The sequence below is a fragment of the Zonotrichia leucophrys genome, chromosome 5 (genome assembly GCF_028769735.1).
Source record: "Zonotrichia leucophrys gambelii isolate GWCS_2022_RI chromosome 5, RI_Zleu_2.0, whole genome shotgun sequence".
Taxonomy (NCBI): Eukaryota; Metazoa; Chordata; class Aves; order Passeriformes; family Passerellidae; genus Zonotrichia; species Zonotrichia leucophrys.
Window position 1 is genome coordinate 45574180 of NC_088175.1, and position 15688 is coordinate 45589867.

General features: G+C 39.9%; 1 protein-coding gene across 8 annotated transcripts in view; it reads left to right on the forward strand.

The window, feature by feature from the left end:
- Nucleotides 1-15688, forward strand: part of TUB (TUB bipartite transcription factor) — a 143701-nt gene that overhangs the window by 103751 nt on the left and 24262 nt on the right. For 4 of the 8 annotated variants that reach the window (XM_064715022.1, XM_064715018.1, XM_064715020.1 and 1 more), the window contains exons 4-5: nt 5553-5690; nt 14062-14229. In XM_064715022.1, the coding sequence (XP_064571092.1) occupies nt 5553-5690; nt 14062-14229 (306 nt within the window). The remainder of the gene's footprint in view (nt 1-5552; nt 5691-14061; nt 14230-15688) is intronic. The other 4 variants (XM_064715023.1, XM_064715019.1, XM_064715025.1 and 1 more) reach the window with 2 other exon arrangements.

Genomic DNA, 15688 nt, shown 5'->3' on the forward strand with positions numbered 1-15688 from the left:
GAACCCCCCAGGGAGGCTTGTCAGGGCAATTGAAGCCTAGTCGTGCCCTCCAGGCTCCAGTATCACAAAGTAATTATGTAATTTATCACTGTCTTTCATCTTCCTGGCAGGGGTTTTTCATAGATCATTTTGGCTTTCCTCATTAGTTGTCTGCTTTCCCAAAGTCTAGTTCATTGCTGTCAACTCTCCATTTCACATGCTGCCTTTGCCTTCTCCTTCCCCAGGATTAGGCAGCAGGTATGTGGGGATTTAGAAGAATTTTTTATTTAATTCCTTCCCTCATTCTCTCTCAGGAACTCTTAGACCAATGAGCTTTTAATAATGTCCTTAAGCAGCACCAAGTTCCCAAGTACATTGATTCCTTTTATTGGAGTACTAAAAAACCCATCCCATTTCACTTCTGCGCATTTTCAGCTTTGCAGCATCAGCCTGGTCATCACATCACTGTTAGAGGCATAAACTGCAAGGAGCCTTAGGGAATTTACTGTCAGTAAGGTTTTGGGAATCTGGAATCTGACTGTAAGTTACTAGCTGAAGGAGTAATGCCTTTGATTGTAAGCATTTTGAGGCAGGAGTCAAATCTTTGCATGTGATTAACCAGTAACTAACGCACCAAAGTCCTTGCCCTTATTCAGATTATTGTATTTAACTATTTGTGTGGTCTATGTAAAACAAATAGAAATATTTAATTGCACTGTAAATGGGCTTGCCCATCTTCAGAATATTTTTGATAGACTCCAGTGTTTTTTAAATTATTGTAGAAATTCTTGACCAGTGCAGAATCTGAGTTGATTAAATAAACTAAGAATGAACAACAGCCCAAATAAGTAGCTAGAATGACCAAGGCTAGAGCTTCACAAAGAAAAGCAACAAGCCGTTCTTACAGTGAAACACAAGAGCTTCTCAGGCAACAGTAAGAAAAGGACATCCAATTCCCATTGAGATGTTAAGGTACACCCTGACTGAACTGTAGTTGATCTTTCTTTGCATGGTACTTGTTCTGGGTTTGACTTTTATTGTTGAGAGGATGTTGGTAAATAGAATGAATATTTGCCTTATACTTGCCTCACATACCTCATTGTCTGGTTCAGCCTCTTTCTATTTAAAGTGTTTTCCAGACAGTCTGCACAATTTTAGAATTGTTTTTTCTTTTTGTGATTTTTCATTTACTTCATTCTTTGCATAATGTACTGTTCAAAAGCGCCCTTTTTTTTAGCACATGGCATTTTTATGTGATAGAGATTGGTAAGTTGTGATTCATAGATTTTTTTTTTCCTTCTCTAAGATCATAAGAGTGTACAAGCACTCATATCAAGAAATATGGTCATACAAATGGCAAAATAAATCTGCATTTTCATTCATGCTGCTTTGAAACTTATTTCCTGTGTGAACTTCTCATCATGAAGGCCAGATGGAAAGACATGTTTTACATTTTCATCCACTCATATAAATATACGTGGGTAATTTACAGAGTTGGAAAAGAACTTGGGTTGTCTGTATCATAGTTTACTCACATGCTTACAAACTGCATCCTTTTGTCTGGCTGTGCATTGTAGCTTTATCCCTGTAACCTGGAGTGTTGTCCATCACAGAACTGGTTCATGGAAAGGTTTCTTTTTTCCCTTTATTCTGAATAAGGACATTGATGGTGCAAGGCAAAGCTGGGACACTGCCCTTGTCTGCCTTGACAAAGCCCTTCCCTACTCACCTGTATTATGTTAACAGACTGTTTGCTGTTTGTTCCTCTTTCTTTTCATCTCAGATCCTGAATTAATGTTGCAATCTGTGCTCCCTTCTGTCTCCTGAAAAATACTTTTTTAATACTCTATTGAGGTTAGTATTCAGTACTAGATTTAATGAACATGGATGAATAATACCAAAATTAAAGTCACATAGTTGTTTTATTTGTAAGCATGGCATTTGTCTCAAAACCATTTCTTTTACAATTTACTAAGTTCAAACTAGAGTTAAATACCAGGTCTGAGAGTCCAGTGGATTTTTCTGTTTGGAATGCTGACTCACTACAGTACTTACACTCACTACAGTACAGTACAGCTCCTCCATTTTTTCTTGTCTGAACGCAAATTCTATTACAAACAAATAATTCTTATGGAAAAGGAAGATCTCTGGGTTTTTTAAGTGAAGATGTTAATAATCTGGGGTGGGCATATGAAGTATCAGGATAGATTTTCAAATCTGGTCTCTCCTACTGTTTCAGATAACGTCAGTAGGGATTTTTAAAGCTGCCTGAATGGGTAGCTGTACTGAAATTAAAGCATTTTTGAGTGACAGTCTCTGAAATTTCATCCCCATATAGCTGCATTTAAGGTTCTTAATTTATTTATCCTCTGGTGCTGCCTATCACTGTTTTTAACTTTTTGATGTCCAGCAAAGGATGTAATCATATGGTTGTGTCAATGAATATTATTTAGGGAGCCAGTTTATCTCCTTTTCCTTATTCAGGCTTTCTTGCAGGGAGATGTAAATTGTTTTATGGGCTATCTAGAGCCAGGGGAGAACGTAGGCTAGAGTTAACCTCAAGGTTTCCATCCTGCTGAGAAGGGAAATTGTTGTCAGTCTATTAGATAATGATCCAAAGATGCAGCAGAGGGCAGAGGGGAAGACATTTGAGCCCCTGACAACGTGGCTGTGGATAAACACTGCTCTCTGACTTGCTTCATCTCCACAAAGGCAGCCTGGAAGGAATGCTGCTTGGAGAAGTTCAAAGCTGCACATGCTAATGACCAGCTGCAGAGTGAGTACACAGCCCTTGGAAATGGTCCTTCTTCCAGCTTTCCAGGGCAGGAGAGAGCACTGGAAACAGAAAACAAGATTTTTCACTTTGCTCCACATCCAAGCCTGTTGGACCAGCTGAGCAGGGAAGGCTCACAGACCTGTCCCTTTGGGTTTGCAGGCTGCAAGGATCCAAATCCTGGCTGGCTGTTGACAGGAGCTTGCCTAAATGCAAGGATATGCCCTGAACTGAATTTGTACAGAAAGCAAACTTTCTTTTGTCTGCAGACAACACCAGAAAAAACATGGGTTGAGTGGGTGAGCCTTAGCTGAGGTCTGCTATTTGCCAAATAGCTAAAAGCTAAGAATGAGGTGGTTTTGTGGTGGGGATGGCATGCTGGGATTAAATTTGGATTTATTATGGAGGTAGTACTTTAAATGTAATGGTAATGCTCAGAAATGTATCCTTTGGAAACAGGACATTCTGTGCCAATTCCTTTCATGAACCCAGGCACAGTATCATTACCTTTATGATTTGAATCTTATTTTGCAGCCTCCATCACTTGTGTCTAAAAGGCCCATTTACCACAGACAGCAGCCAAGGTCTCAGAATGGCTCCTGGGCTGAAATCCTGCTCTCTGCCTCACAGAGTGAAGCAATGGAATTATTCTCTTCTCTGTCCTTTGGAGCTCCCTCACTGAACTTACAATCAGATACCTCTTGCTTGAAGTTTTGACGCAGAAGTAAATGAAAAAACATCAGGGCTTTACTGGTAAAATGAAAGAATGGCTGGCAAGATAGAGAAGATAAGTCTTGAACTTTGCAATTAATAATGTTAGAAAGTTTCAACCTTTGCTGATTGATAATTGCTTTGGACCAAGTAAATGGTGCTTCTTTTGACTGAATGAATACAGCCACATTTAAAATGATTTAGAGAACTGCCTGGCCATTTAATATAGGTCATTTGTAAAGTACTGAATTTAATTATGACATGGATTACCATCTTCAAAACAATTAAAAGAACACAGCCTAGTTTTTAGAGAGAGACTGAGGTACAAATATAGCATAAATGCTGGGTTGGCAAATCACCCCTGTTTAAAGACTGTGGGGAGCTGACTCTCTTTCCCTGCATAGTCTGAGGCTGCCATGCCCCTGGAGGTAGGACCCAGTGTACTGTGTCTTTTATGTGCCATTTTCCCTGTGCACTCACTCCTTTGATTCTGCCCTACTCATTTCCACTGCTCCTTTCCACTCAGCAGAGGGATTGCAGTCCTCTGATTAGTGTTGGACAAAGGCAGACATGAAAAATTGGGTGGTGACAGGCTGTTTCTTTGGACTTCAAGTCTCTCCTGTAATAATTTAATGTATATTCTCTGTGGAAGGGAACCCTTCCTCTGCACAATGAGAGAAGGAGCGAGTGTTTGAGTGCCTCAGGTGCCTGCTGTGTTGTGAATGCAATGCTACTCATAACAGATTGCTGTGCTGGGGAGGGTAGCAGCGGGTTTGGGAGCTGCAGTCTACACAGACATGACTAAATCTGTTTCATCTTTCTCCTCTGAGAATCTCCCTGGCGTTTCTATTTCTATTCGTACGCTTGAAGGATTTGCTGAAGAGGAAAGTTGCTTCACAGACCAGAAGCTTAGGGAGAATTTTCCCCTTCTGAAAGAGAAAAGTGTCAGTCCACACGTCATTGACAATCATTTAGTCTTTGGGGAGTTTAAGAAGTTTGTCTGGATATTTAAAAAGTAATTTTAGGGGAACCAGTTCTTTCCCATAATGGTCCTTAGTGGACTTTTTTAATCCTTTTAAAGAAAGTATTTTAGTTTGGGGAAAAAAAAAGGGTGGGAAGCCCATGTGCCAGGGAGAGAAACCATGGCCACCACATAAAGCCAATGGGCTTAGCACTTACCAGTGACCAGCAGCCACCCCCAAAACCTCTTGGTGCCCACTTAAAGTATGGGGTGTGAGGTTTGTGAAGTTTCTTTATGCATTTCAGGAAGGCAATTGTGATATTTATCTAACTTCAAGGTTTGGTCTAGCCAGAGGAAAGAGTTATGGTGTGTGTTGCTTTCCGAGACTCAAATATTACCCTCAAAGTGTGTCGTGCTTTTAGGAAAATGATAAAGCCTCTTTTTACTTTGAAAACAAGGAACACTGCATGAATTATGGTGACACAATTTATGCCATGCATGTTTTGTAGAGAGTCCTTCCAAGGAATTAATTAATTTGTGTATGCTACAAAGTAGGAAGAGTTTTTAAATTCAGCTTGGGTATAGTTTCACCATAAAATGCATGGCCAATCTACTCATCATGCTGTTTTGCAGGACTGTGCAAGAAGTGCTTTGAAAGTAACCTTCAGATGATTCCTTGTTTAGAGAGTTAGGATGTAGCTTTAAGCATGGATGCTACAAAGTCAAAATAAAATTTTTCTGCCTTCATGCTGCAACTGTTGGTGATCATTCTGGCAGAGCTTTACTGTGAGGAAAAATGCTTCCTACAATAGCTCAGTAACACAATAATATTCTGATGTCACTTTTGGACTGGAAGTTGGGAGTTGATATATTATTGTGAGGAAGAAAAATGTAAGGGAATATATCTCAGCTAACTTAACACTTTCAGATTTTTACTGTAGCTTTGCAAATTCTGGTTTACTTGGCTCTCCTCACTGCATGAATTGTCTGAAATACCAAACTCTGCTGTGTTTGCTTTCTCTTTTATGCCTTTGCAAAGTTCTCTATTCATTCTCTCGTGTCTCTCTCTGTTTCTCTCTTCTCTCTCTGTTTATTTTCTTTTTTGCTGGGGTACCTGAATTTCCGAAGCAGTGCAGGAGGCTGAACAGGAAGATGTAAAGGTGGTAGTGGACGCCCAAGCTCCGAAACCAACTAAAAAAGCCAAGGCAGCAGCTGCGAGCTGTCAGAGTAGCAGCACCAGAAAGGAGAAAAAAGGGAAGCACAAAGGTTAGCTGCATGCAGCTGCATGTCAGATGTTAAATTCTTTATTTTGCTGTCCATTCTCTCTCTTGTTTTTTGCATAATTTGTTTGAAAATCTGAAAATTGTCTAAAAGTAATTTCCTGAAATTTTTCTGAGGTTGGAAAATGTATGTGACTTGGTTGTGTCTGGGCACGTACAGCCTTGGAGTGAAAAAATTTGTAAATGGAGTCTTTTGCAGAGGAGAGTGTTCAAACTGCAGAGGAGGAAGAAAGTTCTGAAGGAAAGATGAAGGTGTTTTCTTGCAGTGGTAAAAAGAAGAGAATCATCTTATAAGAGTGTGCTTTTTTAGATTATCTGAAACTAATCTTGTTTGGAGAAGCAGCCTTAAATTGCAGCTGCTTCTGTCCAGACTCTGAGTGAGGTTTAAACTATACAAATTAGAGGTTAAGGGGACATTTTGAAAATCCATTCAACAAAACTGAGATAACATCCTCAAAGGGATTTTTCAAGTTATTACTTCAGTGTTACTTAGTCCCACCTGGCTGACAAATGGGAGGTGTTGGTGTGAAAAATTTTCTGCAATGACTTCGTGTACAATGAGGTAGACGAAAAAAATGCACTATTGGTAATGACAAAAGGGTAGGTAGAAATGACATTGCCACTCTTAGATTTACAATTTGAGCTAGGTGCAAGAAGTAATGAGCTACTTTATTGGTAATTAAATATATATGTATATATTTGTGTGTTTACACACACAGAAAAAGAGAGGCTGTTGCACCACATACAGTTACTTTTTATGTGGTGCTGAATGACTAATGAAATGAAATAATTTTCCAATAAATTGCAGTTCTTGAATAAGGCCACTGTAACACTGTCCTGCCGGGGCTGTACTGTATTCCTGTCTTGTGCATGTCCAACAGTTTCTCCACTGTTGCTTCAGTGAGAAAGTAGTGTATATCCTTGACAAGTCTCTGTAAAGACAGCAGTGACTAATAAGGTTAATTATTGAGGTCAATGTATTGGGGCTTATCTGTAGGGATTTTGCAGGACTTGAGCCTACCTTAGTCAAATCCTTTGCGTATTGCAGCTTAATTCTTGAGATCTGAATCTACAACATCTCTCTCTCTGTAGCTCTGACTGCAAGGGAAGCTCCAGGTTTTACAGGCTTTAGAGCCTGGCCCTGAGCTAAAGGCTGTTCATATATTTGAGAAAAGATGCTGTGTGTCAAAGGTAAAATTAACTCAGTGTAAAAATTATTGGCAAAATAAATGAACAGAAAGTGAATGTTTCCCAGTTTAATGTAAAAAGTAATGACATTCCAGCGTGGTAATACAAGTGCCAAGTTTTATTTTGAGGTACATCTTGCTGAAGAGTAAAAATTCTTTTGCTGGTTTAAAAGGAAACCTGAAAGGGAGCATTATGTGAGCCAATACTTAAATCATGGTTATGGCATAGCCTTGAGGCTCTGTTTTATCTCATATAATACCTCTTTTGACATGCCTGTGTCTGTACTGTGTTCAGAACTGAAGATATTGTGCTGCACAGTTCTTTTATTATCCCACAGCAGGTAACACCTAGTATTTTTCTCACATGCCAGTTATAATTTTACTTATCTTCTGAAAAGTCCCCCAAGCAGGCAAACATTAGCCTATGTTAATAAAAGCAAGTTGTGTCAGTGAAAGTGAAGTCACTTTGTGGAGACTGAGAACTTTGGCATGCTGACACTGCTCCTTGTGTTGGGAACTAATATTTTTAGCCCAACAAACCTCAGCCTCTGCTGCAATTCTTACTGCTCATCCTGCTCTGCTATGGGAGCTTTCCCCTGGCCTTCAATATTTGCCCATCAGTTCCAAGTTTTCAGGGAGTGGACGTGTTATTCATCAATTATATGTCAATTATAGCAAAGAAAATGCTGAGTATCTCCTCTCCTGAAGTTCATGTTGAGGATTAGAAGCAAATAAAAGCCAGACAAAGTACATTCAGAGCTTACACATAGCCCCTCATCCACCTCATCTACTTTTTCTGTATGCTGGGATTTAGCTGTTCGTTCATGTATAATTTTACCCTTGGAATAATATCTTGTTTACCTTTGACAGTGTTGTAAACTTGGGAGGATTATGACTGGATTTCCAGTTTTCCATCCTTATCAAAGGTGCAAGATATTTTTTTGTTGGATGTAAAAGTAAAACCAAATGCATCCTTAAAATTCCAGAGGGATTTTGCTGATAGATCCACTACAGACATAGCTAATTTTGAATTTAGGAATGAAGAAAATGCAAGTGGTAACAGAACCCTATAGTAGAACTTGTATTAATTTTCAGTTTTCAGTTACTTTTAAAAATAGATGTGAATATTAAGGAAAGATTTTTTATAACAGTGTTGAATGGATTTGCTAATAACTTCAGATCTAACTATAAAAATGGATGAAGGGGAAGTGGTTTTATGCCATGTTTTAGCACAAGGGATTTTGTTGGGGGGAGTTCATTGGTAATTAGAGTAAATCTTGGGAAATTTTAGATTGTGCTTTTAGCTGTGCCATCACTTCAGGTTTGTCTCCACTTTTGAGTGTAACCTTTGTATGTCCTGTAAATGAGCAGGATGAATGCTGAGGGGAAAGTGCACTTAACCTGCTAAAACAGCATTTTAAAGGTTTTTGTTAGTATTTAGCTATAGTGGACCTTCCCTTTCTAAGCATAGCCCAGCTCTTTGTGTTTTAAGAAAAAAGAGCACTTAGAGCAGATACTATGAATAAGAAGCTAATTCAGAGCAAAAATTGTTGAATTATACATGAGTAGCTGTTGAAGCTGTAGTGTAATGAGTGCACTCTGGTTTTAGATGTGTAATGCTTTTTTAAGTGGCTTGAAGAGTGATGAAGCTGTGATCAGAACAATGTGCTGAAGACAAACGTGAGAGAAATATCAGGTTTAATGAGGTTACACTGGCAGAGGAAAAGGAATGTAGCTAACTGCTCATGTCAGTGCACTTTGTAATTCTCTGATGGGTAACATGGTATTCAGCAATTTTTTCTAAATCTGTGATTATTACTGGTATTTCTTAATGGCAGTATGCACTGTGCACTGTGCCTATTTTTAAAAAGAACCATAATTTTTGTGGGACAGAGCCTGGAACTGCAGTAAATTGATGACATTTTGTAGTAGCTTAGCTCATTAAACTGGTATTTCTGAAAGCTTCAGTCTCACAGTTTATTGCTTGGCAAAATATTCAGTATTGGAAAAAAACCCCCAGATGTAACAAATGCATATATAAAATGGTTGTCTTTCAAATGGAGATGGTGGATCAAAATTTAGTTTGATTTGTGGCAGATTGGGGTGATTCAGGATGACATTGAACCCAGTGTACAGCATCACTGGGTGGTTCAACAGAAAAATCATGCAAATTAGTGAAAATATTTGCAGCAGGAACCTATGAAAAGTATGCACCCTACATAATATTACAAAACCAGAGCATGTTTAGCTATCAAAGATCTTGATGAGTCTTTAAAAAAGGAGATTCATGAAAGTATTACAGGTGCATAGTGGTGTCATTGCTTTGTTTGGAAAGGTTTACAAAGGAGTTAATAAATATATAGGATAAAGTGAATTTTTTGGCTGTGTGCAGTGAATGGGGCAAATCAGGAAGAAAAAATGGAACTTTAAAAAACCCCAGAAAAGCATGAGAAACCAGGAGTCAATACCAAGTGAAATCTGCTATGAAAATTCAGGAATCATTCTGTGAAAAGTTATTGGTGCTTGGTTGGGTTTGGTTTTTCTTCCCAAAACTCTTGCACTTAGACTATTAAGTACATTCTAAGAAAATTCTAGGAGATTCTGCTCTGAACTGCCATAGACAACATAAATGAAGATTTCTTTCTCGTCAGTGAGACCAGAAACTGGATGTGTTTAAAATACCAAAATAAACAATAATTTCACAGCAATTTTACCTTCAATGTAAGTGGTACATTGTGTGTTTCCTGCTGACTTTCTGGGAGCCAGGAAGCTGAGGAGCAGCTCTGACACACAGAGCTTTTCCTGCCAGGGTGGCTATTCCATGTTTTGATTTGGTTGGCTTCTCCCATGTTTCCTCTCTCTTTCACGCCTGTCTGAGTGTTTGGATTTGTGCATCCTGTCCCCTTTTCCTATGTAACAAGCAGCTACATTAACACTGGCTGGCTCAGAAAGCAGCAGCAGTTGTTGGGAAGGAGCATCATTTCTCACTGTAGCACTTCCTTTCTGATGGGGGAGGGAAGCTCATGGAAAGTAGATCTATCTCAGATTCCCTGGGCACTAAATAAAAAGGGTAGGAGGAACAATAAGTGAATTCCTGTAATTTCTAGATCTGACAAACCTTTCAGGCTGTGCTTTGGCGACACCAGATGAATTTGATTGTGAAGAAGTAATTTTGACCTCCTAAGGGTAAAGATTTATGAATGTATAGTTCCTGGTTACAGTTTTAGATTGCATCAAAGTAAGTATGGAGCTTAGTGCTCATATTTTATTGTCCTGATTTGGTGCTAGCAATAGTCCAGTGGAGGTTTGGACTAAATGACCTCTAGACATCTTTCAAAAAAGAATTTCTATTTACTCCCTTTCCCTCTGAACAAACCCCTTTGTAATTTTGCAGTTGCTTGAACCCCTGTCAGTGGATGCACAGCCCCTAGGAGAACAGGAATATAATGGGAAGTGGCTTAGAAAGTAATGACAGCAGGGTTTGCTTTAAGCCAGTTTCTCTAAAGGGTGGAAACGATTTGTTCTGGTGTCAGATCTCCCTGGGATTCCCTGTCCTTGACCTCAGGGCAGGCCATCCTTTGAAGGGCTGTGCTGCCTTCCCCCAGCTGGAGTCAGAGCTGCTCTTCAGAGCTCTTGGATAGCATTTGCACCCACACCATTGGGTGTTACCCATGTGGATGTGACTCCTTTGTCGGAGCAGTAACTGAGCTCAGGAAATGTGTGTTCTCTTCCAGAGGCCTCTGCCTGACCTTGGTCAGTTCTCCAGGTCTGATCTGCAAAGGGCAGATCATTTTATTAATCATATTCTTAGTCTGTGAGCTTCATCCATCAAACTTGTGCCTTAAACGCTCTATGAAATGAGAACAAGAACTTCCCTGTCCTGCAGCTCCTCATTTTTAAAGCAGGGACAGAATTACTTGTTTTCTATGCTATGTTTCTTCCCTGACACATAATCATTTTTCCATCCAGGAGTTTAGATTACCAGCTTTTAACAGATTGGTGCTGCCTGTTTATAAATATTGTCTAGAAGATTCAGGTCTAAGAGAACACAGGCATTGATGAATAGTAGTTTGCAGGCTATAAATGCTGGCAATGCTCTTTTATTGATGCTTTTCTTTTTTCCCCAGTAGTGCTTTGTTTTAATTTCTGGTACTTCTGGTTTTCATCTGGGACATGATCATGCTAAAGTGTACCAAAAGGCCTTTTCTGAAGGGGCTGGTATTCTGAGGGTTGTTCCAATCTTCTTTCCTCTCTGCCCTCCTTCACATTTGCCTCTAAAAAATTCCCCTTTTTTCTTAGCAGGTATTCAAGGCTATCTCTGTCAGACTTTTTCTCTACCTGATTTTTGGGATGCACTGTAAAAAAAATGCTGACCATAGCAATACAAACTCTTTTGGCACAACCCACTCAGCTTCTTTGCCTCTTTTGGCCATGTCCTTAAGCGCAGAAACTAGAGATGAGTGGTTGTTTTATTACACAGAGAACCAATCTTCTAGGGAGTGGACGAAAAGCAGTCAGTGAGGCAAAGAGGGGGAGAGATGCCCCTTGAATATCATGGTTACACAAGCTTGGAGGTGTTTTCAGATGTTTTCAGACTTTTGGTAGGTAGTGGCAAAGCTGCCTTTTGAGCCATGGCTTACAAAGATGCACTTATATCTCATGATATAGAAAAATGTGTATGTATGCCTCCATTTAATCCCATTTTACACATGCATGTGTAGCTACAAAGATTATGCACACACACAAGTATTAACTAGCTAAAGCTGCATTTGCACCTACAGTGTTCTAATGCAGCAGAGGCTTTTTTTTCCCCTCTTTTTTTCTTTTTTTTAATCCTTTCTGTCTTGCTACATATTTCATTCCCTTAAATGTGCTCACCAGTGGAACCATTCCTAATGCTTAATAACACACTCTACCAGTGATGCACTCTTCAGAACACTGAAATTGATTTTTCTTCTCTAAAACTGTAACCTGCCAGTGCAGCCTTTGTCCTGACTCCTAATAATACACGATGTTCCTGACAGCATGGGATGTGAGTGCAGATGTTCTGCAGGCACTGGGGAAAAAGCAGCCTCAGTGCAATCTCCAGTGCTGCTGAAGGCATTTAATTTGCTGCAGATCAATGTCTGCTTTGAAGAGGAATAATTAAGGTGTTTTGTTCCTTCTCAAAAGCGCTCTCAAAATTAGGTTTGTATCATCCAGTGCTTAATAAGGGGCTAGGTATGATATGCATGAGGCATCCTGTTAAACTCATGCATGCTTAACACTTTTGAAATTCAGAGTATTGAGGTAAGAACCTATCTTTAGGGAGCAACTGTAATGATAATGGTTAATATTGTAAAGCTGTTAAAATACCACAGAGGATCTGGGCAGCTACCTGTCTGTTCTAGAGCACCTTTGCAGTGGTGCTTCTCCTAGGGTAAATATTAAGAAAAATTCAGTTCCTTCACTGCCATATTATACCTGCAGCACAGAAGATGATACTGTTTATTCTGTATCATGCAGAACTACTTCTGAAATTGTCATCCTAGCAAGGTCACAGAGACATTTCCATGGACTTTATCTAGCCCTTCAAGGCTGGATGGACAGATTATTTATTTGCTGTTAGTCGTTGTTATTAGCTTTGCTGCAAGTAAATCAGAATTTGCAGGCTTGGTGCAGAAATTGCCAGGGTCTGTGTAATGCAGATGAAGCAATAACTCCTTGTGGTCTTGAGCTCTGTGGGTTTAACACCTCTGCAGTGTCAGACTGCATCTCTGTCAGACTGTTGGGTGGCTGCACAGCCAGTGCTGTTCCTGGGGATATGAGCCACTCTTCTTCCCACTTGTGCTTCGTATTGCAGTGGCAGTGACAGCAGATATTGCAAAGTACAGTTCAGCGTGCTAAATGTATAATCCAGCTGTCTTTTAATGCAACTTGACAGCTGCTGGCAAAGCAGGATGAAATGGTATTCTTGGAGATTTCTGCTACAGATCACAGTCCAAAAAAAAAAAAAAAATCCCAATCCCTGCAGCTCCTTCTCACAGGGTTTATTCAGCTCTCTTTGGTGTGAGAAGCACCATATTCCTCTACTGAATTAGCTTTTTGAAGTGCTTGCTGACTCTCCACAATGTTGCTTGCTTATTAACAAAATTTCACAACAGCAGCAGTGTACAGCTCATGCTATTTATTATATCTATGAAATGAAAATATCTGTATCATGAAAATATTACCATTTTTATAGATACAGAAGTGCATTTTTATATGGCTGATTTAGTAGCATATTCCAGCTCTGTGTCTTCACTAAGAGCTGAAATACATTTGCAGTCTGATGTTTTACCTCACTGTCCTGAAGAAACAAAATGAAGTTGGCTTGTGCTAAGAGCAACCCCCCCTCTTGTTTTCTTTTTCTCTCTTTGGAGGTGGTTTACAGCCATAAGGAGGTAAATAAGTTCTTTCTGGCTGTGGTCAGGAGTCACAGGATCACAGCATGGGAGGCTGGAGGTGCCTCTGGGCACTGTGTGGTCCCTCAGCCCTGCTCTCAGCAGGTTGCTCAGGACCTGGTGCTTGGTTGGGATTTAAGCATCTCAAGAGGATGGAGGTTCCAGGGAATATGTAATATCTTCCTTATGGTTTTGCTTTGATGCGTTAACTGTATGGCAATTTTGCTAACTCAGGTGTATTTAGGCTTGTTAACGTACTGCCCCTCTGCTGGATACACTGCCAGATCTACCTGTGAATTTTCCAGGTTTTTGAAGCTTTAAAGTATTTCATGATAGCAGTGGTGTTTATATAGGGATATGGCATAACCCAGGACTCAGGTTCATCTGTTTCTGGATCACTTGTGTGCCATTATTAAAATTCTATCTGTTTTCTTTGTCAGTTTTCTCTAGTGTGTTTCTTTTCTGCTTAGTTTTCAGTGTTTCTGGTGCATGGGGCAGGTGTGCTTTGGGGTGAGGAGCGCACTGGTGAAATCCTGATTCTCTCCTGGAGATTCTCCAGTGCAGTATGTGAGAAGTAAAGTGTTTGCCTTGGAGGCTAGCTTAGTCTTGTTTAAGTCTAGAAACACTATTGAATGTGAACATCCAATTTGTGGCTCCTAGAAAAGCTGCTGGTTTTGTGAGTGAGAAATTCTCTTTGCAGTAACCTGTGGACACAAAGACAACTAAGGCTTTTGCTGCTGTCTCACAGGGATTGATGGCCCAGCTGCTTTTCAAGATGATGTTCAGAAGATAGGAAGTCAAGTGCAGATTCTCACTGTTGGACAGTCTAGCCATGATGAAGATGATGGTGACAAAGTGGCTACTGGCCAACAACAGCAAAGCAAGCAAGATCTTAGAACAGCAATGCAGAAGAAAGGTAAGTAGCTAAAGCCTCCTTCATGTTCTCACTGCTTACTTGACGGAAATTAACTCACTTTTCTATTCTCACTGTCAGCCCTAGCCTAAGCACAGTTTGTTAGTTCTGGGTGAGTTCTCCTCATAGCCTGTTAGGCTCTGTTCTGTGTCCTAAAGAAATCCAAAACCCCAAACCTAAAAAAATATAAAACAGTGAAGCTTTGTCTTGTCCCAGGGAACAAGAGCTCTGCAGGCTCTCAGGGACGACTTCCCCATCTGCAGTGCAGTGCCATTATTAAGGTACCAGGCAGATGCCAATGCTCACATCCATCTGTTCACAGTTTTATACTGTACAACTCTGGAAATCACTTACTTGATGGTTAAAAACCAGCATGAAATAGCAACCTTCAAGCTAGAATATTAATTTCAGTGGTGCAGTCAGTTACACACTGTTCATGTTTTTGTAGTGTCAGTTCAGGGTTGCAGAGGTGAAAAGTACACCAAATTCTGCAGCATTTCCCACGCAGAGTCCTCAAATGTTCTGGAATTTCTGTTTCCAGAGGCATGCATGCTTTGGGAGATAGACTGTGTATGTACACATTCATGCATCTGCCTCTTCCTTCCTGCACTGTTATCTCCCCTTAGACACCAACCGTAGGAAGGAAAAAATAAAAATCCCCAAACCCTCACAAAGCCTTTGCTGAAGACATTTGCTTTGGAATTGTTCTTCTTCAGTGTACAGCTTTTGAAGCAAAGATGGCTCAAGCCAAGAGTGCTCTGATGCTTTAAGAATAACCTCTTTGTGTATAAAGAGCAAAATGTAAGTGCAAACTTGACTCGTGTAGAATGGACTATTCATACCTAAATGCTGCCTCTTGTCTGCAGAGCAGTTCTCACTAGGATTCATTTTTTCTGGGACGTTACCCTGCAGATGTGAGCAGCTCCAACTGAAATGGGCAGATTTTCTCCAAGTGTGCTATTTCCTGGGCATTTGAGTCGCAGGGGTGTTGGGCATGACTAACAAGTTCTGATCTGTGTGGTGATTGTGTTGCCTTAGACCATGGCTCAGAATATTTAATCATCAGGTACACTACTAAACTAAAGCTGATTGACTTAAAATGTACCCACAGACTTTGTAAATTAGGTCACAGCACTCAGATTTTTACTCTGGGGGATACTTCTCATTTTGATGGCTTTTTGCCAGGTTATCATATATTTTTATTCTCCCCAAAATTGTATTTCTTTTTAATAGAAACAGAGAGTGGAAATTTTTTGGTTTGCTTCTGTATATTCTCAAATAGATGATACAATCTTTTTTACCTGGTCTGAGAATACTCCTGCTCAGAACAGACACTGTTCAGAGTGAACCACTAATGTGTTTCAAGTTGAGGAGAGGAGGACACTTTCATTTAAATGTGAATACTGAGGTTCATTCATTTATATTAACAGCAGAGCTATGCTGGGTGAGACACAAAGACAGG